At 47.3% G+C, this 23,586-nt stretch overlaps 1 protein-coding gene across 3 annotated transcripts in view; it reads right to left on the minus strand.

Annotated features, from left to right (window-relative positions):
- SHROOM3 (shroom family member 3) overlaps positions 1 to 23,586 on the minus strand; it is a 105,642-nt gene that overhangs the window by 20,722 nt on the left and 61,334 nt on the right. For all 3 annotated transcript variants that reach the window (XM_064450687.1, XM_064450686.1, XM_064450688.1), the window contains exons 2-3: positions 12,190 to 12,318; positions 1,756 to 1,887 (exon numbers count right to left, since the gene is read on the minus strand). In XM_064450687.1, the coding sequence (XP_064306757.1) occupies positions 1,756 to 1,814 (59 nt within the window). In that variant the 5' untranslated portion in view covers positions 1,815 to 1,887; positions 12,190 to 12,318. The remainder of the gene's footprint in view (positions 1 to 1,755; positions 1,888 to 12,189; positions 12,319 to 23,586) is intronic.

Below are 23,586 nucleotides of genomic sequence, written 5' to 3' on the forward strand. Positions count from 1 at the left end.
ATCATATCCCACCGCAGTCACTTCCACCCTGCTGGATTAACACCCACAAGCCCAAAGGACAGAGAGGGGAGAAGGCTGCTAAGGACAAGAAAAGGCAGAAGAAAGCGTGCTTGTGAGGGGAGAGAGCAACAGTTCTGCAGAGAGATGCAGACAAACACAGAGACAGGTGGAAAAAGATATGGCAAATCTCAGGATAAGGCTGGTTTACTCATTTAAATGCACCACTCTCTTTTAGTTTAAAATAAATATCTTCCTGGCAATGCCCAGCGCAGCCCTGGCCAGCTGGCCACTAGATGTTCCCCGTGCTCCTGTTCAAGCACTTAGGAGAGAGAGCTGCACTGCCAAAGGCTCTGCCAGAACCTGTGGCTGGGAAGCAAAGCCCCTCGGTGGGAAATAAATATGCTACAGAGTTATCTGTGCCGAAGGCCAGAGACAAACATACATTTTTTTCTACAGCCATCTCCTCACTTTTTTAATGCTCTGTATTCTTTTTCCTCCCCTCTTCCAAGGCTCAGTCTTGCCTGTAGAAGAAATGATGCTTAAATCCCAGTGGCTATAAGATTTCCTGCTCCTGAAACCCTCCTGCCTTTCCAGGGAAAATCCAAGGGCAGAATTTGAACTTGTCCCCTCTCAAGCAGCCCCAGGGCTTACCACCAAGAACCTTTCGGGGCCGCTCAGGGTACCTGAGGGGTATGCCTGCCCTAGGCAGCTCTCCTCCCCACACTCACCACACTGTGTGGCCTCACAGGAACAGCCCCAGCTCGTTGGGACCGCATCACTTCTTCCAATCTGCCTCAGCCACCGTCCACAGCCAAAACCCGAGGCACCTCATACCACCTTCTTTTCACAGCACTAAAGTTACTAGTTTAGTCTTTTGGGCACTGACAAACCACTGTACTAACTTCTTAGAGAAACAGCCATGCACATACAGTTATGATAAAGCTGACCCCTGCAGAAAACGATTGCCAAAACCAGGAAATCCCTTGGTGAACTCGCCCTGGGAGCATTGTCGGTGATGCACTACTGTCAGCTACCCCTGAGAGCAGCTCAGTTACGCTGATGGGCACAGTTGCCCTGCTACCTATACCATTTTCTTCCTTTTTTTTAGTAGGTTAATTTTGACTTTGGATTTCTTTTCCTTTGGGGAAACAATCATGCTGCATTTCTACATGAGGGCAGTCCACAGGATGCAGAGCAGGACTCCAGCTCCTGCATCCAGATCAACAGAAAGATGCATTAATATCCTGACAGTGGGCTCCCACCTTCGTAGGAAGGGGGATTTTTAAAGCCATTAATTTCCTAGCAGTTAATCACCTCAGAGAGCACTCAAAGGAGGAAACACGGCCGCTTTATCTGGGTAACCGAAAAGGAACCAAAGCCTTCCTAACTCTAATCCTAACCCTGGCTTTTGTAAACCTGTCCAGCTATATGGAGGTGACTGGTAACAATTTTCCACCACATCTTTTGTCCCTTTCCTTCACTCCTGTACTCTAGATTTAGGCCCTGATCTTGTAGTCAGTACCATCAAGACACATCCCTGGGCATGAGGCAGAGCCTTCCTGAAGCCAGCATGACACTGGAAACAAGAAAGGATATAGGACTGGGGGACCAGTTTAGAGGTGTGCCAGCTTGGGACACTGATTTCTACACCTGTGGGAGACATATCAAAACAGGGCAAATGATACTAAAACAAAACCGCACACTGCTTTACATCTCTGCCTATGCAGCACAGGACCACAGCAGTGTAGTGCTTACCTGGAGTGGTAGGACTGATGCCAAGGGGTGCCAAGCGTACCCTGAGATATTTGCATCATGCTGGGATCGGGTTGGTTCTCCGCAAGTTTGGTCGAATGCCAGGAGTGAGGTCGGCCTGGAGTTTCACTCCGCCTAGGTAAAAACAGAAGGATTTTGCACATCAGCAACAGGCCAGCTCTTCCAAGGAAGATGAATGTGAAGTAACACCAACAGCCACATTTAAAATTGCTTGTGCTCCCTTCTGTTTCTCTGCTATGTTCTTGTCTCTTCCAAGCGAGTCAAGCAGTAACCACGCACCGTTCCGGACATTCACACAACCCGCTCCCCCTCATATTTGCAAGGCAAGAGGCATGGGCAGATGAGCAGGTTATCACTGAATGCGGGGGGTCTTCCCCTCTACCTCCCAGCCAGAAGCCTTACCCCTCAGGGACGAGCCTGGGGGCCCATTCACAGGGATCAGTTTACAGGCTGGGCTTCGTGTGGACTCCCACACGATGCACCAAACGGGGAGGCTGCGTGTGACTCTTACGGATGCCGAAGGAGCGCTTTTCTGAAAAGGTTCCCTTCATTTTAAAGAGACGGCTGGCAAAGTCGTCTAAAGAATCAAATACCATGAGGGGGTGGAAGCCTGCACAATGCTGTTCTGATCTCTCTTCAGTGCTGATAAAAACGCAGGAAGAGACATGACAACCAAGTGCCAGCAATGTGCATCCTTCGCATCGCCCAGGGCCTTGCAGCCGGCCAGCTGTCCCCCTGCAACATGTGAGCCTGGGTGCGTCCCAGGCACGGCACGGCTGGCCTTTGCTTGCTTCAGCCACCAATGCTAAGGAAGGCCTCCATCGGCTCTTAGGATAAAAAAAAAACACCGACAACCTTATTTAAAGCACATAATGGTGCAATGGAAAGTCAAAGCAGGGGATTAGCGATCAAGTACCCTGAACATGCCACACAGACTCTCTTTCACCCCAGCCATTGGGCGTGTCCTTAATCCTCCCTCTGCTTTCCATGGGGGATCTCTCCCTCTGCTCTAGCACTCATCTCCACAGTTTCTAACTCTTCCTGTGAGAATGAGGAGCAGCACTGGACCTGTGTACCACTGAAGTCCCAAACACAACAGCCTGCAAGGCAACTTCAACTACCTCTAAAGCGTAAATGCAAGAGGAGAATATGACACACCTTTAAAGGCTTTGTCTCATGGAAAATTTCACAGTACAGCATGGCCTGAATAAGTCAGTAAATAGAATAAAATGCCCTCTGCAGATGTAAACCAGACGCTGAAAGAGGACTCTCCTACTACTGCCTGAGATTGTGAAAAGAAACAATACAGGAAAATGTACAAAGTACAAAAGGATTGTTAGGGTCAGATCCGATACTAGCACAAGCTAACACCGGCACCGGCTGATGTTCTACGACATGGAAAAGCACCGGCACAAAGTGAGAGGTAGAACCATTTCACCCGTAGGCTCTCCATACAGATTTCAGAAGTGCAGGTCATTCTTTCATCACCAGCTAAAAGAAGAAAGGAAAAGGGACACTCTTTTCCTTTTAACATCTGTTGTGACAGGATCGTCTTAAGGAAAGCTGAACTGGAGGTTTACAGAGGGCGAGCTGAAGCGAGCACCGTTTTACCATTACATGTGTGTAGGTGTGTTTAAAACAGGACTCTTTTGTTAAGCTCCTTGCCCAGAGAAACAAGGAAGCTGAATGCTTCAGGAAGAGAAGTTGACAAACGGTTTATTAAGAATAACCCACATTCTTGCCTTTTCCATTGCAGGGATTTAAAGGCTCTCTTTGTACTTTTGAGTCGTACGAGCCCCCAGCATTATTTTTTTGCTTGAGAAAGCACACTGAATGATCACAAGCAAAGCATGTTATCCCTTGATTTGATCAGTAACAAGCTGCAAGGGAGCTGTGTAGCCATTCTTTGGAGCCGCAGGTATTTTAAGCCCTTTTGGTTGATACTCTTGTAATAATACAACACGTGGAGAGCGAAGATGTGAATTTAAGTCAGAAGACATGCCATACCAGCTCAGTGCAGGATAACCTTGCATTGTTTCCACACCCACCTGATCCTGGAAACATGGATTAAGGGTAACTGAATCTTAGCCGAGCTTAAGCCAAGAGAGGAAGCTCTGCAGTACACATGATCTCCAGCTCATGTTGCAGACTCACGCAGGTGATCTCCGAGGAGGTGGCAGGATGGAAGTATGGAGGGTGTGTGTGAACATGCATGAACCAAAAGGCAGAGAACAGGGGGCCTAATCCGGTCCCCGCTGAATCAACTACTTCCATAAGCTTAGTTTATAGTTATTTTGCCTAATTAGGGAAAAGGACTGGAACTGGAGTGCAATATGACAGTGAGCGCCACAGTGTCTAAAGGAGAAGAGCTACCTCCCATCACAGATGGAGGGGGAGCTGAACACGGTTAATCTGTCAGTTTTGCAACAGCTTTTGGTTACACTTGCTTTACCGCAGAGCACAAGTTTCAGGAAGCAATAAAATCCAGTGCAAGATTAAACTCTTTTTGGCAAGCGGGGCAGAACTGTTTTTGTAAAGCCCACGACATCAGATCCTGATTCATCCCAGACAAACCGGCCAAGTGATAAAACTTGCAAATGCAGCAGCTAATTCCTGACTTGAGTGAAGACAAATAAATCATTATATCTTTAACTGGTATAAATTTGGTGTAGCTCAGTTGCTTTCAACAAAACCAGGAGCAACAGCTGACACTTTATTCCAGGATATTGTAGGATCTCAAAATGCAGAGCTGTAATAATTAGTGTAACAACACCAACACCACAACCTCATCCCCTTATCCTTTATGCTAGTTCCTCAAGGACTGCACCTGTACCGTACTTGCGAATGCGTTTAGACAACGATATTACTAAAATATTCTCCTCTTCAGATAATGGAGAAAGTGATCCCTCTGTTGTAAATGCCAAGGCTGGAAAAGAGACTGCCGGTTCCTCATGGACACCTCCAGTGATCAGATAACCTGGGCATCCAGGTCAGGCTGGCATCACGACAAACGCCTCAGAGCAAAGATACCTGGAGAAGTCAGTGGACCTTGATGCAATGCTGGCATATAAATAGGCTCCATGGCAGCTGTAACACTGATTACATATGAGATACTGCCAAATTCACACATTAAATGGAAAACCAAAGGGAAATGAACAGTCCTTAATCTTGTCCAGCTGCTGTTATCTGTGTGCTCCTTGTTGCTATACTAGTCACAGCATTTTCAGACAGAAACGTGAGCGGCACATTAGCAGGCTCCTCTAAGGCAGTCTGGCAGAGGCTTGACGCAGTCTGGGCTGCGAGGGCCATACTGACATTTCTGAGGCCCTTTACCATTAATAGCTCTGTAGCTCTCTCTTATTAGGAAGAGCTGAGCATGTTCTTCTCTATAGTCTCTGTAGATGATTTTTATGCTTTGTATGCAAAACAGCAATGGGACTTTCTAAACGTACCTTGGCACTAACTCCACAAATGAATCAGCATCTAAAGAACAGCCATCTGAAGCTTTCTGCACATTATAACTGACAGGCTGATTTACCTCTTTCCCGAGGCTACAAACTAAAACCACTCAGAACAATGAATTCAGTCTAATTTCCATTCTTTACATACTGTTCCTCACCGATGCCAGAGTACATGTACAACCTGAGCACTTTGCAATTCAAATGTGCTCCAGCCCGGTGTCCTCCAAGAGCACACAGATACTTCTGTGTATCTTTAACCAAAGCATACAACCTAGCTTCTTCGATTTGCCATTTTCATTTTTTCTACATTTGCCTATAAAAGTTTCCTTTTTCCTAAACCTCCAAGTAGAGCATTTTTCTGGGGGGGGTGGGGAGGATGGGGAGAGGAGAGGGAAAGAAAAAAATAAAGAAAATGAGGAGAAGACATTCAAATAACCCCTGCAGGCTCCTCTGCTCCAGGTTTCCGACAGCAGCCCCCAGGCTGCCAGCAGCCAGCGGCACACTTTGGCTGAGGCTGAGGAGCACAGTGATACAGCAATACCGACCACCGCTGCTGCGACGAGAACAACCGCAGGTGGATGACTGTTGTTACACCCAATATATGGGACTGGTTTCTACGTTGGGATGAGAAGCAGGAAGGAAGAAGCACTTCCCTCCCCTCACATGCCATATCCTGGTCTTTCACATCTTGGGACGTACTGGCTGCACAGATTAGACATAGTGTAAGATTTCACAGGGAAAGAACCTTCTTTTGGGAAACACAGACCAAATTTTATCCTTGCAGACAATAATAACACGTAACTCAGCCTTTTAGAGAGCTAATGAGTGAAAGCCAAGGAGGGGATATTGTGGCGGATCAATTAGCAACTCAGAGTCATCAATGCCCCAATAAACTGATCTGTTTCTACTGCAACACACTCACAGAGCTTGCGGGGAGTTAAGTTTTCATCAGCCTCACTTCTGTTAAACACATCATCCTGAATGGATTAGGATGAATAGAAACAATTTGTGAACAATTCTTCTTCTACCACTGACCTTGTGCTCATTTTTTCTCTGCCCAGCAAGCTTTAAAATCCTCAGCAGAGACAGGGAATGCTAAAGATGAAGGCAGCAAAACCTTTCAAGAAAAGCATCTCTCCCCAGGGAGCAAAATCTACCTGTGGATCCAGGCAGGAGCAGTGGTCACCGGGACACATTCTCCATGACCTGCAGGAATGGTTTTGACTAGCTGTTGTCAGCATGTTAACATGGGCGCTGACGTGACCAAGAAAGGAAAGGCATAGAGAGAGCCCCTGTGGATGTGCTTTCCCCCAGCAGCCATGTTGCCCAGGTGGCTGTGTGGGAGGTTGCTGGAGATGGAAGGGATAGCCCTGGGAAGGGACAGGGGCCCTGCAGTGGAGACCCTCCTCCTGTAGAAGAGAAGAAAGATTTGGACCCAACTGCAAAGACTGTGCCTCATGGATCCGCTCCCAGGCACTGAGTCACAAGGGAGAATGCCAAGAAGGCAGCTGCCCATCCTTACCCTGTCATCCTCAAGGTGGCTAAGATTTCAAGCTAGTGATATTTCTAAACGAAAAAAAAGTATGCGGCAGAGGTAGTATGTCCTGAACCGCATGGAGCAGCAGGCTCTTTCTGTATGGAGAGATCCTGATCATAGCAATTCATGTGTACCCTCCCAGGGCAACTGTGTACCTGCATCGACAGAGAGCATAAACAACGATCTGAATTTTCACCGGTGCAGACCTCTCTTCAAGATGGCCACATCTAAAAGGAGCACTAGCAACACAAGGATACGTTCTACACACATCCTAACACGCTGCTGCAGTCCCTATGCCTAGCTATTAAGCAGGAGATGAAGGAAAAACTAAAGCACTCAGAAGCCTATTAGGATTTCGACAGAGCGAGGCCACAATCTACTCAAAGCAACGTCGCTCTTAATTAAGGTTCAGTCATGGTTCTAAAAATAAGCATAACAGACGAGGCCAATTAGAAAGAAGTCGGACCATAATGGTGTCAGCTTGATGTGTCTTTCACTGAATATGTCATTTTAGGCTCACAGAGCCCTTCTGGTAAATTATGTGGCAGGAGAGACCTGGAGTGAGCGCTGTCCCTTCGCAATTTTGCCTAAAAAGGAGGAGGACTCATTAGAAAGACCTGAAGTGTATGAAATGTTATTCCATGTCGTGGATCTTGGGCAAGAGTGTCTCCTCACCTATAAAGGAAAGCGAGAGTCATAACCCCCACCCCTCTTCATCCCGAGATTAGAACATTTCCTAAGTAAAAAACACACTGAAAAAACCCTCACTTCAGAACACTTAAATGAAATCTGTGAATATTCTCGTTCCTGGAGAATTCTTTTCCACAATATGTTAATCTCTGCAACTTCTAGATGTCAACTCTCCACCCAGGGAATCCCTTCAGAGTATCTCACAGTTTTTAGCAGCCTCAATCTTAAACCAAAAAAAAAGAAAATCCTTCAGAAAAATACCCCAGCCACGTTCAGGGCTCTACCCCAGATCAGCCTGGCCTTATGTGTCTCTCCGGGCCCTTTCCCAGGGGCAGAGCAGATGTCGTGCCTGCATGTTGTTTCCAGTTGACGACAGACACCATTTGTTTTTTCCCTTTGACAAGCATCACTTGGGATGTCTGGGTTGCATCAGACCAGGCCCTGAGTGCCACTCAGAAGTGGGAGACAGGTACCGAGCTCCCTGAAGTCCCTCTGGGGCGAAGAAGCAGAGAATCAGAGGTTTCTGCTCAGATTTCCTACCGTTACCATCGCCAGCTCCTCGGGACAAACTCCCCACCATACCACTGGAAAGGAAAGCCCTGTGTGAAAGCAGGGGTGACAGCCACGTATGTGGATGTACACACAGATTTTTTTCTACCGTTCTCAACTCCACACGAGGGAAACAGACCGTCTCTCTTCCTCCTCTTCTCTCCCTGACACCACAAGTAGGCAGAGAAACACGGTGCAGAAAGATTATTTTGTGGGTGGGAATGGCCAAGGGCACAGCAATGTTCATCATGCTGCCCCTGGTGAGGGACAAGGTGTGTATGGCTGAGGATACATGAAAAAGTCAAGTGCTGCAGCAAAATTTGCCAGAGTTTGCAGAAGACCAAAGATGGCTTCTCTGGAAAGAAACGCTCTCCACCCCAGGCTGCAGAAGGAAGTGCTGGGATTGCTCAGAGGTGATGGCAGCTGTGAGCAACGGTCGCTCCTTAGTTGAACTCAGGAACAGTCAAACATTGTTATTAATGATTATTGGTCTTGCACGTCACACCTCTGTGTTATCACATTTCTTTGGTAACCCCTAGGCTGTCTTATCCAAGAAAGGGGTGTTTATCCGTTTTCCAGAAAAGGAAACAAAGGCCTCAAGAGGTGAAGTGACTTAGGCAAAATCACCCCGTGGGCCTACCGCAGAGTGCAGAGCTAGGAACTGGGCTGAGTGCTGCTGCTTCATTTTCTCTTCGCCCAAGCATATGTCTGACAGATGATATTTAGATTGAGGACTTTGCCCTACACAGAGAAAGGGTCCCACTGACATTCCCTGACACTAACCAGACAACGGGCTTCAACAGGAACAGCAGGGCTTTGGTTATTAGTGTGAGAGATGATGTATACAAGCTACATTCATGTTGATTACTGGATTCAGGACTTTGTCCTACTGGGATGTTCTGACAGCTTTCGTTTTTAAAGAAAGCATTATCAAGCAACATGACAAGTGTGACTTAAGTTGCAAAATAAAAAGTGTTTCAGATCTCTATTTCAAGAAAGCACTTGCTGCCAGGATAATGCTTGCCGCTGTTCCATCTGTGCTGCTCACACAGGACTGTGGCTTAGACATGTGGAAGCCAAGACAGCCTCCTGCCTGGTACTTAGAGCATGTGTAGGCTTGAATGAGGACCTGCAGAGTACTGAATTAAAGATCCTCTACAACTTTCCTGTTGCTACAATTTTACTCTGTTTCCTTCACAGGAAAAAGAGGAAGAAAGAACAGACATGGAAAAGAGACAGCTATCTGACTTACAGTCTTTGAGAAGGACCCTATTTCCTGTCTTCTCCAGGCATTCACATCATCTCTCAGAGCATGGGCAGAAAATCTCAGCAGCCAGACCCTACAGTGGCTTCCCCTGCCCATGGCTTTGAAGAAGTCACAGAACTGCATTGATTTATCTGTATTGATGAATTGGCCCAACAGGCTTAATTCAAATAATTTTTCCTCATTCTTCTCCAGTCAGTAAATTAGTTAAAAAGACAGAAAAACAAGCATAGCTTAGATTCTTTCACCCCCTGATATCAAACACACAGCAACTTGCAACAGGAGAGACTTAGAAACAATGGAAGGAATGTGTTTTCCTAGTCTTGTTCAGTGCTTAGGAAGAACTCGGTGGCTGGCAGCAGAAACACTGCCCTGTGAGCCTGATTATCCAAATGTAACGTGGACAATGAGTCACGGCAGGTAACCAAGGGGATTTTCAGGGCAAGCGTTTCAGGCAGTAGCTGGGTCCTCCTCCAAGTTACAGGGCTACAAATCACAGGCAAGGCTAATAAACTCACCACCAAACTGCTAATGTAGAAACGATAAATGAGAGAGAAGAAGAAGGTCCCTTAGGTGCACGCACTGAATATATGTACGTATATTTTTTTTTTTGTGTGTGTGTGTGTGTGGTTGATCTGTTCAGAAACAGACTGCTTGCTGAGGTACTGCAAGGGAAAAACAAAGGCAAAGGGCATCAAGGGGAGTTTAAACCTTTAGCTAGTCAGGTGAACTCATGATTTACTCCTAACTGGGAATTCACCTTCCCACTGTTCCTGCAGAGAGCGGGTGGGATAGGTGGCTGTCCTTCAGTATATCGCTGGGGCTTGCACCAGCTGGGCAAGTGAAATCGCAGATCTGCAGTGCTCTAACACAATGCAAGCCACAGAGTGGCCAACAAACCTGTCCTCTCCCTCTGGGAATCTTTTAATTACTTTGTTAATAAACATTTTTTTGGTGAAAGACACCCCTGCATCTGGATTTCTAGACCTAATTCTTCCCTCCTTCTCATCTCAGATTGCCCTTTACCGATGGGTAGAGCTGTAGTAACGTGGCTGCACTGCAATACCACCCTGGCCTTGTTTATTTTGCACAGCGGAGGAAATGAGGCAAGCTTCACTGAGCAATCGTTCAGTGTACGCTCGGGAGGGTGAACTGCAGACTGGTGCGGTGCTCCTCTTTTCCATGGATGCTCAATGCAACACCTGAGAAACCGGTCCTGAGCTCTGGATTTCCCCTTTGAATAAGGATATTCATTCATCACCCCAAATTTCAGAAACCGATTGGGACTGCTGACAGCCTGTCACCTTCCTCGCCTGGGGTGGGTCTGCGGAAAGTAAACAAGCAGGGGAATTGCAGCCGGCGCTATGGCCAAAGCAAAGGCCGCTGAGTCTGAAATACCCTCCCACACTCAAATTCTTATACATTAAAGCAACTTCCTGTTTGTAACCAAAGCTTCAGCCCGAGTTAAACTGAGATATGCAGACACAGCCTCTGACACTGCCGGAAAAGTAAAGCAAAACATTGGCTCTGCATCCAAAGACAAATTAAGCCAAGTGAAATGCTAAACTTTGGAGCTTCTGCGAAGTTCTGCTGCTAGATCAACAGGCAAGTGGGGTTTACAGAGGGCGTATGCTGAATAACTCATTGCTATAGGAACGTGGTGGATGTACGGGAGCTCCTTTCCCAAATTTGCTGTGGGTAACGTACCTCAGGAACTGCAGAGTCCCACACCCCAGTCAGAGATAAATCTCTCCCTGATAAAACTAGCTTGAGCAGAGATTTCAGCCTCTGGATTCTGCTCCATCCGAAAGAGATATAATCTGTGGTGCAAATCCCCATCTGGAGGAAAGCAATACAAATTTAGTGAGGTTACACACATGAACACTTGCGGGAGAGCTGAGCCCTTTCTCCTCCTTTTGCAGCCACCTGGGCTGTGCTGGCTCAGCATCCTTAACTATTTGCAGTGACTAAAAGCTGGAGCAAGTCCACTAAGGTCAGTGAGTTTGCTCCAGAAGTGCATCCTTCCTGATAAGATCAGAATGTGACTTCACATGTCACATTCCCTTCTCAGCTGCTCACTAATAGGCACTGGGCCACATTTCCTCCCACTATAGGAAACCAGTACAGCTTCTTGACTTCAGATAAGTCAAGGTCTGGCCTGAACGCGATGTTGCTTTGACTTCATGGTGCAAATCTCAGAAGACTGAGACAAAAATCTATGAGGTCATCCAGGTTACCATCTGATCGATGTAAGAGGCTCTTGATGCCAGCTGAAGCTTTGCCTGAGTAAATGCAGCAGGATTTGGTCCTAAACTGCATGGACAAAGGAAGGAAATTGGGCTCTGCCACAACACTGGCCGATTCAGAGCAATTCAGGAAACTGACTTCTGAAGGCATTTAGTCATTTAAAAGTGCAGATAGGTACTCAGTGGGGTTGTCATGAATGCCAAGCTCCCACTGAAACTCACAGACTCAGAAGAAGCCAGCTGATTTTGGAAAGCTAGACACCTAAAGCTGGGGAGCCACAGCAGGCTTACACCACTTCTCTGAGGATATTTTGGTCCAGCATCTCTGATGAGCTTTACCACCACTGACAAATGTTTTTAAGGAGAAAAGACACCTCTTCAGGACTCCTTCACCGTGAGTCACCTTCAGGTGTATTGGCAGCTAAAGCAGTAACTATTTTACACCCAGCCTTATGCGGATGTTACTGACATCCAGCAATGTTGATGCTTGACTGGAGGCCCAAGAGGTGAATTCATTTCCCATGCTGAAGGCAAGGAAGCCTTGGGAAAAGGTGGGTGTGAAATTCGGAAACTCCCACAAGAGGGGAGTGAAGTTTGCCAGCCGCTCTCCAAGAACAGCAGCCACAAAACACACACAGCAGATAGGGACACGGATACACGCACTCTCACCTGGTCTTCAGCCGTAACTTAACTCCTCCCGACCACGTGGTTTTGCTGGGCTGAAAGTCAGTGGTCACACAGTCCAGACTGAGCGGGCTGGGAGACAGGTTGGTGCATCCCTTTGCTGCATGTGTGTCCCTGCCGAAACAAACCAAGGCCATGGAAACATTGACACACAAAACCTCAACCCTTGTAGCCTACGTTTAATAAGGATTTTAGGAAAGAAGGCAATACACAGACCCAGGGGGCGAGGCCAGGGCATCAGCCTAGTTTTAAAAAGTGCAAAGAAAATGTCACAGAAAGCCATGTGTATCCCTTTTCTTCTCTATGTCGTTGCCCAGGCAGGCTATAAGAGTGAGATTTTGCTCTCCTTTATACCCAAGCAGTGCTCAGCCCCTGCGAGTGCCCCTTAAAACTGTTTCGGAGGAGCTGCACAATACCGCAGCGCTGCTTCTCGGCACACAGGAGCGAGATCAGCCGCAGCATCCATGGCACAAAACTCATTATTCTGCATCTGCATTTTGGGACTCTAAATTCCTAAGTGTGGGTTCACTTCCCTAAGTGATCCCCAGGCTCAGGGATTCCTGTGGGATATGCCCTTTCCACATGTAACCACCTTAGGAGAGCTCAGGGAACACTCTGAACACACAGGAGAAAGGTCCACACAGTGAGAGCAAGAAAGAAAGCCTATCCCCCCTCTACTGATACTTCCATAAAATTAGCAAACAAATATTTACCCCGCTTCATCACATGCATGCAGAAGGCACACAAACATCGTGTAACCATCACTTCAGCTCCTTCCTTCCTTCCTCCAGGCACAGGAGAGCCTGAAAAGATCCAGTATTCCAACTCGCTCCCATTTTTAGCACTGAAACGCGGGAGAGAGTTGAAATTTCTGCTTGCTCAAGGAACCCCCACGCTGAATAAAAGCGCGTCTGAAAGGACCCCCTCCGCGCCTCCCTCGGCCCACAGCGGGCCGTGGCCCGAGGTGCGCTGTAATTGCCTCTTGTTGCGTGCTTAGCGGGCTGCAGGCTGAGCGCACATGCCGGCATCTGGGGCTTTGGATAGCTGAGATGGCTTGGATGCCATTCCAGTGAGAGGCCAGCCGTCTTTGTGTCCGGCTCGGTCCTCCCCCACGCTCCCTCCCCAAGCCCCCACGTGCCAGGCAGGAATGTTAAGCCTCACATTGCAGATGAGATATACCAGGGAAGCGCAGCAGCACTTTCACCTACATCAGGGAAAACGATTGGACCAGAACGGCCTTTTTGCTCTTCCTGCTTATCTTCATCCAACTTTTACTCCAAATCCTGCCTTAGCTGCCTTTTCTTTCCGTGTGCCAAATCCCATTCTGCTTTGTCTCTGCCACCCCACTCCTCTGAGATGATGTCAAGCCTCTCATCAAACTAGAAAGATCCCCCTCCCTGCTCCTGTACCAGCCTTGCTATATACTAAGGAGCACAATCCCCTTTACTGCAGCCCTGTGAAGTGCCCATACCGTTAACTGCTCCAATTCTTTTTGCTTACTAAGCTTACCATGAAAGATTACTGATTTTCAGAGATTTCACTGCAAGATAAAGGATGGCAGGTCTGCTACAGATGAGGATTTAAAAGATTGCACATAAAAATGTATATACACACATAGGCATACAATTTTGTAAGCAAAATATATTTCCTGCTGTAGAGTTTAGAGAACAAAGTCCCCCATTTAAATCTTTGTATGGAAACACCGGAGAGATGGTCCCAGCCACAAAGAGCTGCACTTCTGCCCCTACAACACTGCCCCTTGAGAGATTTCTGTGACAAGGGGCCCCACAAAGTGCCTGGCAGCGTTTAAGCACAGCTCAAATTCGTGGCGAGGCTGCTATGTATCGTGCTGAAGCCTAATGAGTTGTCTCGCTGACAGCGTCGTGGCAGGATCCCATCAGACGGGAAAGGGTGTCAGCAGAGGCACTTGTTGTAACTCCAGGGTAAATCCTGACCGCCCTACTCCGGCCTCATTTCCCACACAGGGAACTGCCATCCCTTACACCTCCCGGGTTTGCTAACGGGGCCATAAAGAGAAGTTTACCTGGAGATCCTTCACAGGCAGTACCATGCTGGGGTGACACGAGCTTAGTTTAAAGGGGGGGACAGGCACTTGGCTGTGACCGTACCTGCCTCACTGATCTGGGGTAACCCCTGCATGAGTCAAGGGAAAAACTGGGGGCTGGCCCAGCAGCCTTTTTTGCAGAAGTGCTGATGCCTGTGGCTCCTGCTGATTTTGAGGGGCAATGCAGGTGCTGAGCCCTTTTGGAAAAGACATCTGGATGTCCCAAAGTGCCACAGTGCTATAACCCTCATCACAACACCAGAACGCTTACAAAGTCAAGCCGATTTCTTTGAGACAATTCTCAGAGGGCTGTTTCAACCTGTTTCAAAGCAGATACTGACATAGTGGAAGATGATCTTTGCCATGTTCATAGGAGGCACCTCAGATGAGCAATGAACTTCCCTAACACACCTCTGGCAGTGCTCAGCCGTAACCTCCCTGTTCATTTCCTAAATAGCAGACTTTGGCTCTCCCAGGCTACACAATAGCTGTACTCCTGCAGTGAGCAAAGCTGGTCACATCTTCTCCCCAGTCAGCTATCTCCAAAGTAGCCAATAACAATATTTAGGACTGGGAAATTGCCCCTATGCCAAATACATAAGAAACAGTAAGCAGCGTGAGAAACTGATATAAAGAAGTAAGTGCTACAGCTTCCTCATCACCAGAGCCTAGTCATCTTTCAGCACTTCAGGTAACTTTTTTTTTTTTTCCCCCTAAAAACAGCTTTCGAGACACATGAAGAAATCAAGAGACAACACAGACTCTAAACTCTGCTGTGAGCAGAGCTTTCTAATAAGTCACTTCCAAGCGTTCCCATATGGACCCACACAGACCCGACCCTCACAATCGGTGGCTACGAGCAGCGGGAGGGTAAACAGCTTGGGTGTTCCCCCTCGCACAGTGAGAAACCCGTGCTTGCCAGCATGCATAACTTGGGGGTTTACCTCGCAGAGACAAAGAAACGTTAATTAGTGTCTGCATGGGCTCTGGCGTTGTTGTTCGGGGGTAAGAAGGAAACGCAACGGAGTTTTTCGTGAGCCTCTTAAAAAACGATAATTACTGAGCTCTGTGTAGAACGGCAGGCTCAATAAGACATTGAAAACTAATCAGCCAGTCTATAAATAACACCATTAATCAAGCTCAGTGGGGAACACAAGAGATGAGGATCCTTCCGCCAGTGAAGCTCATAAACATCAGGGATGGAGCACAGCAGCCCTTCAGCAGCGGCCACTGCCGGGTGCTTTGCTGGAGAGGACGAAGCCCAGGCAGGGGTGCCTCTAGCAAGAGCACAGCTGGCTGAGCAGGGAAAATACCTGAGGCCAGCACCAGGGCTGCAGCTGCAGAGGTGGAGACCTCCCTCAAACAGCACCCACAACCCAGCACCTTTCCTCCCCCTGCAGCTTTCTCCCTCACACTCAGTCAAGCGACCTGACTGCCTATCCAGGAAGATTTTCTAAGACATTTCTAAATCGCTTTCGAAGGCAGCTCAGCCTAACGATCAGGAGCGTGCTAATCTCTGTAAAGATATCTCTTCAACCATCGCATGGAAACAACCATCCTAGTGCAAGGATGTTGAGGGCCTACCTTGCATCTTGACCATCACCACTCACGCCTTCTCCTTAGAGTGACCATTCTCCCAAAGCCCGAGCCGCCCCCAGGACAGCACAGAGCGCCAGCTCTCTGCAACAGGACTCAGCCCGCTGGGATGCACTTTAGTGTCAGGGCTGCATTTTATTTCGGGATGTCGCAAAGTGCCTCCTCACAATTGCATAGCTAAAAAGTATCCCCGGCAAGGAGTGGCCTGCAGTTGTTCTTTTTGTTATCATGTTGTTTCTAAAGCTTGTGAGCAGGAGACAGGAAACCTAGAGCAGTCTATTTAAAACTCCTTTACCTCCCACCTGAGGCTGGCAGCTGCCTCTGAAATCCTTCTTTTTCTGCAAAGTTCATGTTTAATTATGAATTGTTATTTATACTTGCTGCTTGCATGGTGCCTTTGGTATTTAATACCACACATGTTAATAAGGAGCTGTACAAAGACACTGGTCAGCTTTTCCCCCATCTAAAAATATGGCCTGTTAGGATTTTTTTTCTTGATGCTTGCTCGACAAACAGCGAAAGGATACAGTGCTACAGATTTAAGCCTTTTTTAAAGAAAAGCCTGCTCCTCAGAAATTTCATTGCCCCACAGCTTGGTTGCCTCTGCCTTGTGCAGGGAGCACCAGCCGCCAGAAGAAAGAGGCAGCGCCTCTTGACCCATGCGGCAGTAACTCCTCTGCACATCCAGCGCTGTCTTTTCTGAATCAGACATCTGCAAAGCATTCCCCTGTTTTTTATCACCCTCTTCAAAGCTCAACAAGAAAGCATCAGTGGCCTTATTTTATAGAAATCAACTCCCTACAAGACCAGTGTGCCTGTTGCTGCCATTTCATGTCTCACGTCCTTTCCCAGCCGCCACAGTCCCTGCAGAACTCATTCGCTGCTTAGGGAGGTCCTTTGCCTCTGGCCAGAGACGACTCTGACCTCCTCTGGCCGCCTTATCTGCCTCCTGCGCTGACCTCCCATTACCTGCATACTTGAAACGTTTCATACCATTTATCTTAACCTTTTGGGCTCTTGGCTCTTCTTTCTCACTTTCTTTGGTCTTCCTTATCCTTGAGTATAACCTCCACATTCCAATACAGACTGGTTTCCTAAATCAAGCCTGGACAATACGTGGGGGCGCGTGCCTCTGCCCAGCAGACCCCCCAACAGTTATGTCTGAACCAGCTGACCAATTTCAGCCAGGGTCTGCAGAGATATTATTCTCAATGAATTAAACTCAACGTTTCATAAGAACAGTTCCTTGAGTAATGGAAGTAGCATAAATCATTGCTCTCATTGAGGAAACGCTGCAGTGTGAGCTCAGCTGCCTGGCTACAGTTCCCACAGAAGAGAGTGATATTATACAGGGAAGCCATAAAAAACCAAGCTTCTGAAGTTTTGTCTGCTCATAGCATTTGTTTTCCAGCACATAGCCTTACACTTCTTCTGCCTGTGCTGCCATCCTGTAGTCTGCTTTTCTGCTTAGCTGTCTGGAGTTCCAGGTAAAAGTCTAGGATACAGTTGAGATCATCCATAAACAGCACCTGGAACTACATTTACGTTTAAAAATTATTAAAGTTTTGGGTTTTTTTTTCTAAATGGGTATTCTTCTAATGGTTCCACCTCTTGCAGTCACGATTACTCGTTTTAAACTAACGTCAGGTTTGCTGCCACAGTAATAGAAGACCTAAGTCCCAAAGGATCAAACCCCCAAACATTAATAGGTTTAGTAATTTTCAGTGTCTCATTACTTCTAAGCCCAGTGTTATACCTAGAAGAGAGGATGGGGCTTAAATTCTCATTTTCAAATCATTCAGGATCAACAGGAGTGTTTAAAACCGTTATCAGAATTAAAGGCTTTCCTAGAAAAAGAACTGCTCACATGCTGATGCTTCTGAAATTGAGATTAAAGCAAGGAACTCCTCTTCCAAGTTCTACAGTGATGTGTAGGCATTTCCTGATATTTTCCCCTTTGTCTTAAATCAGAACGTAAGAGGCAACCCTCCTCTGCTACAGAACCAGCCAACAGCACAGCACAGACACGAAAATAAGGAGAAGCAGCAACAAAGCAGAACTCGACTCCGACAACCCTGCAAGGAGAGAGATGAAGGAGTTAAAGCTGCTGTTTTATCCTTACAGCACCCCACGTTACACAATGCCACAGGGCTTCCTGAGATCCCCAGCTCAGCCAAGTGACATAAGGACAGTTCGGCAGCTTCACCTCTGGCTATCCTCATCCTGCAGGCTACAGGAAAGCTCTCAGCAGCTGATGAGCTGGAGTTACGTCTCCTTGTGAATGAAAATGCCGCCTCCATGACAGCACCCCATCTCTTGGCAAACAGCAAGCCTTCCTGCCTCCTCCATGCCATTAAGGAGAGGGCTCCGCTGGGCAGGGCTGCAAAAGGGGAAAGGGACAACCCTCATCCCGGGCACCGACCTTGCACTCGCTGGTGGGCATGCTGCTTTGCAGATCCTCCTGCTCCGCCTGAAGTTAAAAGACTGGATTGCTTACGTATTTCTTATTTTGTTACCTCCTGTGGCTGTTACAGAAATAGCCTGTAATCCACATATCTGTCACGCTCACAGAATCTCCTTTAGCTGAAGTGGAAGTGCCCTGTGTGTCAGAGCACAAAGGCCCAGGTCCTCCCCTGGACAGAGCACATGCAGGTCTTAGCTGGTAGCGGCAACGTCTGCACAGGTTCGTTAGTCTGTGCTCATGGGATCCCCAAGCCACACAAAGAACCGGGACCAGCTGGAAATACTTGGACAAAACAATTTTTTAATCAGAAAAATTCTTGTAAATTGAACTGAAACTTCTCCTTGGAGGGCATGCAGTTTGGACTAAAGCTTTTGCTGGGAAAGTCTCTCAGTTCCCAGGTAAAATCTCTAGGCTGCCTCTTAGGACACTCACCTGAAATGGGGAAGAGCCAGGTTCAAGTCCACAACCTAATGAGGCAGATAAGGAATCCAAGGGGCTTTTCACAGACATCTCAAAACACAACAGGCTGTACCGGTGAAAACCCACGGAAGGACTTTTTCATCCTTCCTGCAGAGCAAGACAGGTTTTGAAATCTCAGTAAAGCTTACTGAGCACATGAATCTTGGGACCAAATTAGGTATTCCTCCTTGAGTTCTGCAGCAAGATCCAAGTCTCAAGTAGAAACAATAATATCTACGTCTTGGATTCAGATGGGTCAGTAAAGTTCAGGGGTAAAAACACACAGCTCAAAACCTTTCAGAGTGCTGCCGGCTGCTGCTTCTAAGAAACAGGATTATTTAATACAAATATTTTTGTATGCATCCCAGGGACATCCATGCTGGTGTCTGTTAGGACAGGGTTACTAGGGCTAATCTTCGTGCCATAAGCCAATCACCAAAAAGGAAAATAAGAAATTTTCCAGGAACAGTGCAGAGGTGGCTTGTACTTTTCTAAAAGCACAGGTCATTGCTTGAAGGCAAATTAAAGGGCTAAGAAAACATGGAGCTGTTTTGGGATGGCAAATTTTAGATGGACATATCTCACATTCAATCACCCATTGCTTTCAATCTAATGGCTCCTACATGGTCATGCTGAGCACGTAGTATTTCAGGGCAAAGAAACACAGAGACCGAGAAGTCACTTGGAATTAATCCAGACTCACATCTTTCCTTTTAGGAAGGCTCTTCACTTACACAACTCCAACTTAAACAACTTCAATGAGCACTGACCTTCAGGTCCACCGAGAAAAAATCTGGAGAAAGGAAACCTCATTTTGACGGTGCAATACCACCTAGTCCTACTCATCCAGTGTTTTTCTGGCTTTCCCTTTCCTCTGAGACTGGATGGATTTTATTTGACCCAACCTCAATCCCACAATCTGGCTGCGCTCTGTTTGCACAGACGCACACAAATGCACAAACAAGCTGCTTCGGTGGCGCCATACCTGTTTGCAAGCAGAGATCTGAAAGGAGTGTTCGCATTCATTTGGGTTCCTCACTTCATTTGGTATTGGCCAAGGGATCTTTGAGAAAATGAACTCCCTCTTTGTCTCTGAGGGAGACCTAATCCTCGTTCTGCCCTGGAGGATTACTGGGTACTTAGAAAGGCGCTCACATGCACATTTTTGGTTTGTGCCAGCTGCGTTTGGGTCCACAATATGTAATGTTCGCTTTGGCCTTTAGATCTGACAATAGGCATTCCACTGCACCCAGACCTTAACCCCACAGACTGCCACCCTTTTAAAGACACCCTAAATCGAAGCTTTCTGAAATGCGGGCCTTCCTTTGCTTTGCATGAGCGGTTTGCCCTCAGACAGCGCATGTGAATTCAGCGTGCAGGCAGGCAGCTGGGCACGCAGCCCTGAAGCTCAGAGTCTTTTCTTGTGCTGCCGAGCCGGCAGTCGGAGTGCACGGTTCCCTGCGTGGCCCTGCCAAAAAGACCTGGACCCAAGCTGGAAGGAAGAACCTGTAGGGCTGAGAAATTAGCTTTTATCCTTAGTCAGTTCCTGGCTTTTTAGAATAGAAGTTTACGGTTATACTCAATTATAGCTTACTGTTTGTGCGTCAGTACCACCCAGAGAGCCTGCCTGTTCAGGCTCTGGAGCCCACCGTTTCTGGATTGCACACAGCGATATATAACAAAATAAAAAATTCCTTTTTATTATAGGAAAAATGATTCCTATAATAATTCCAAAAGCCCAGCTCCACAGCACCAACTCTGTGCAAAGCAGGGCTTTTACCACTGTGGCTGTCTGTGCACAAGGTGGGTTTGTTGCTGGCTTTGATTTTGCTCTACCCATCGAGCTCAGGAGCCTTTACAACCTACTGGTGCTCCCACACGGGTAAAGTGTGCTCTGTGCAGCTCTGGCCCAAATATTTCTAGGATCGTGTGGCTTAATTCTGTAAAGATGTAGTTCACTGGAAGTAAAATACCCTCATTTTCAGCTGCTGTAAATTAGTACTGACTTGAGCGGCACTCTGCCAGCTCGGGGGAGAGCTCACCTTCTCAGGAGGTGAGAACTGGGGTTACAACTGTCTTGGTCTGTCAGATGATACCACCACAATCCACCCTGACTCTACTTGTACGTGAAATGCTTTCCTTCACCTTGCACTCACAGAGTTTTAACCCCCTTAGAAAAAGGTTCTACCTACTTACTGTGACAAAACAAAAGTAAAAATAGAAGGAAATGATATTTTCATTCTATTCTACCCCAGAACGAACAGGACTATCTATAGACTTGCTCTTGACCATGATTGAAAATCTCTTGGGTTTTTACAGACACTTCAAGTCACACCGGCCTTTGGGGACACTGTGGGATTTGCTTGGGGAAACAGAGCATCCCCCCTCTTCACAGGCTGTTCAGGACCAGGAGGCCATTAGGAACAATCTTTCAGACCTGGCCATAAAAGGTCGGGATCAACTGTCTCTGAGGGGCAGAAGTGCTCAGATCTGTTAGTCAGAGGTGCCTGCAATGAAGACAACGTACAGCAGAGCTCACGCAAGCAGAAGAATCACTAACACATCTGTCTGTTTAAGGACCACGACCACCGCACACAGGTAAAACAATAACATTATCTTTCCAGGTTCTGGCATATCCCAATGCAGAATCATGCTGATTAAAAGTAATTAGTAAAAATTACAACATTTAGCTTTTCTTACATAACACAAAACAAAGCACAAGCTGTCCCTGAAGGAAACTGTAAGCTAAAATTAATAATTGCAGCTCATACAAAGAAAGGCATGGATAAGAAGGAAGCAAAAGTCATACTCGTATAAAATAAGGACAGGTTTCCATCTTAGGATCAGAGAATTAAAACCATTCCATGGGAAAAGACTACAAGCCCTCCATGCTAAAAAAATAGTTATGTTCAAAGGGAGAGATTCATTAAGCAGAAGATATTTTCCCAGAATTACTCTTCTTACACTCACCCTTCAGAACTGTGATATTTTCCAGATACGAAAGGGCCATCCTAGAGAGGGGTCTGAATGTCAGGCAAGACTTGTCCCACCTGGGACCTGGCCGCGGGGTGCAGACCCGAGACTTGAAAGGCAAGACTAGCCCTCACTGGGACCTTTTCCAACAGCATGTAGGAGCTGGGGCCAGCCTCAATCTGCTGGTGCAGTGGTTTGCGTGAGCACTTCCTAATATGTTAAAGGCAAAACAAACTAGGTCAGTTCAGACCAACAATGTAAATGGTTTAAAGCTAAAGATTAAGGGAGTGCTTACATGAACTGTTCCAGTGGCAGATGGATGAGATCTCTGGCACTGATGAGCAAGTGAGGGCATTAATCTTTTCCACCAGCACAGCTGGATCTCTCTTCCTGGCTTGCATACACAGTGCACTTTAAGGAACACGTCCTGAAATTTTACCCTAGCAGTTCTCCTTTGAAAACATGGATGTTACTGAAGTGCTGGAACAGTGGCCCAGCTGTTTCTTGAAAAACTGGTCTCAGTGGTTGGTACTGAGCGAGTGACAATCTGAGCGTCTCTTCAGAGGGGGCAAAAGAAAGCCTCATATTCACATTTGTCACAGGTGTGGTGGACATTCGGCATCAAGAACAGACTCAAGTCTGCAGCTCAGTTGTCTCTCTGCTCTCTAACCTGATTATTTTGCAGTGTTTCCTGGTATGCCAGATTTTAATTGCAGTAACCTGAGGGGCAGAGTGCATTTTACAGGCCTAAATCACCTTCACAAGTGTAGCAATGCCTAATCCCCAGAATATGGTCTACTTCTTATGAGCTGCTCCTCCATCCCCCTCACCCACCTCTTCCGGGACAAATTTCTGAATCCCAAATTTCTGAATCTCAACACAGCATCCATTTACTTCCTCAGGACTTCAGCAGTTTTGCTCAGGTGAGAAATGAGTATAGACTGAGTATAGAGTAAGGATTTGGCCAGCTGCTTTACAAAACTCAACCTCTGCAGCACCATTTCGCACAGAGACCTGTAGCTCTCAGCAACTGTAGTATAGAAAAGCAAAGAGAAGACTACGGTTACCACAGAACCCAGCTCTGCCTGTTAGCTGTCCGTCCATCCCTGAGGCAAGAAATGCTAATGTTGGTTCATCATACCTCCTCTGCACCATGTTAACTGGACAAGTCCAGTGCCTGGAAACCCAACACCACTCTTGCCTGGTGCTCCGCCTCTGTGCATCCCCACTGTGCTCACAGGAACTGGCCTTCCCGACTCCACTCCCCACCGGCAGCGACAGAGGCCCCCGACACCTGCGGCTCCACCAACAAAGTCAAGGGCCAGCCACCTACCCCTGCCCTGCGAAGCCAGCTGGAGTGCGGGGCAGTGGAGGGCCAGCCACCTCGAGCCCCGTGCCGGCGGTGCGGGAAAGGCAGCCCCACCGCACACGCCTGCCGTGAGGGGCACGCTCGGGGGATGTGCACAAAGCAGCTACTTCTAAAAAAGAAGCGGGAAGGAGCTGAAGAATAGGGAGGACCGTAAGCGACAATAAAGCAATTATTCCAGTTTCAGCAGGCTGAGGAAGCATTGTAAGGGTGGAAAAAACAAGTGGGCTTGAGTGTCATGATTGGCACTGAACGGAGATGGATGAGAAACTAACACCAGAGCCACAAAAACCTTTGCATTTGCCAGCAGCCCCTGGTGCGATGCTGCCTGTCTTTGCACGGCACAGCTAAGTAGAGTTTAACTCATCTCTCTGAAGAACTCTCTGAAGTCTTATACAGCCTACATAGAAACAGGATTAGTAACATCATCACTGATACATGAACAACTGCTAATAGTAA

The sequence above is a fragment of the Phalacrocorax carbo genome, chromosome 4, assembly GCF_963921805.1.
Source record: "Phalacrocorax carbo chromosome 4, bPhaCar2.1, whole genome shotgun sequence".
In the NCBI taxonomy this organism is placed as follows: Eukaryota; Metazoa; Chordata; class Aves; order Suliformes; family Phalacrocoracidae; genus Phalacrocorax; species Phalacrocorax carbo.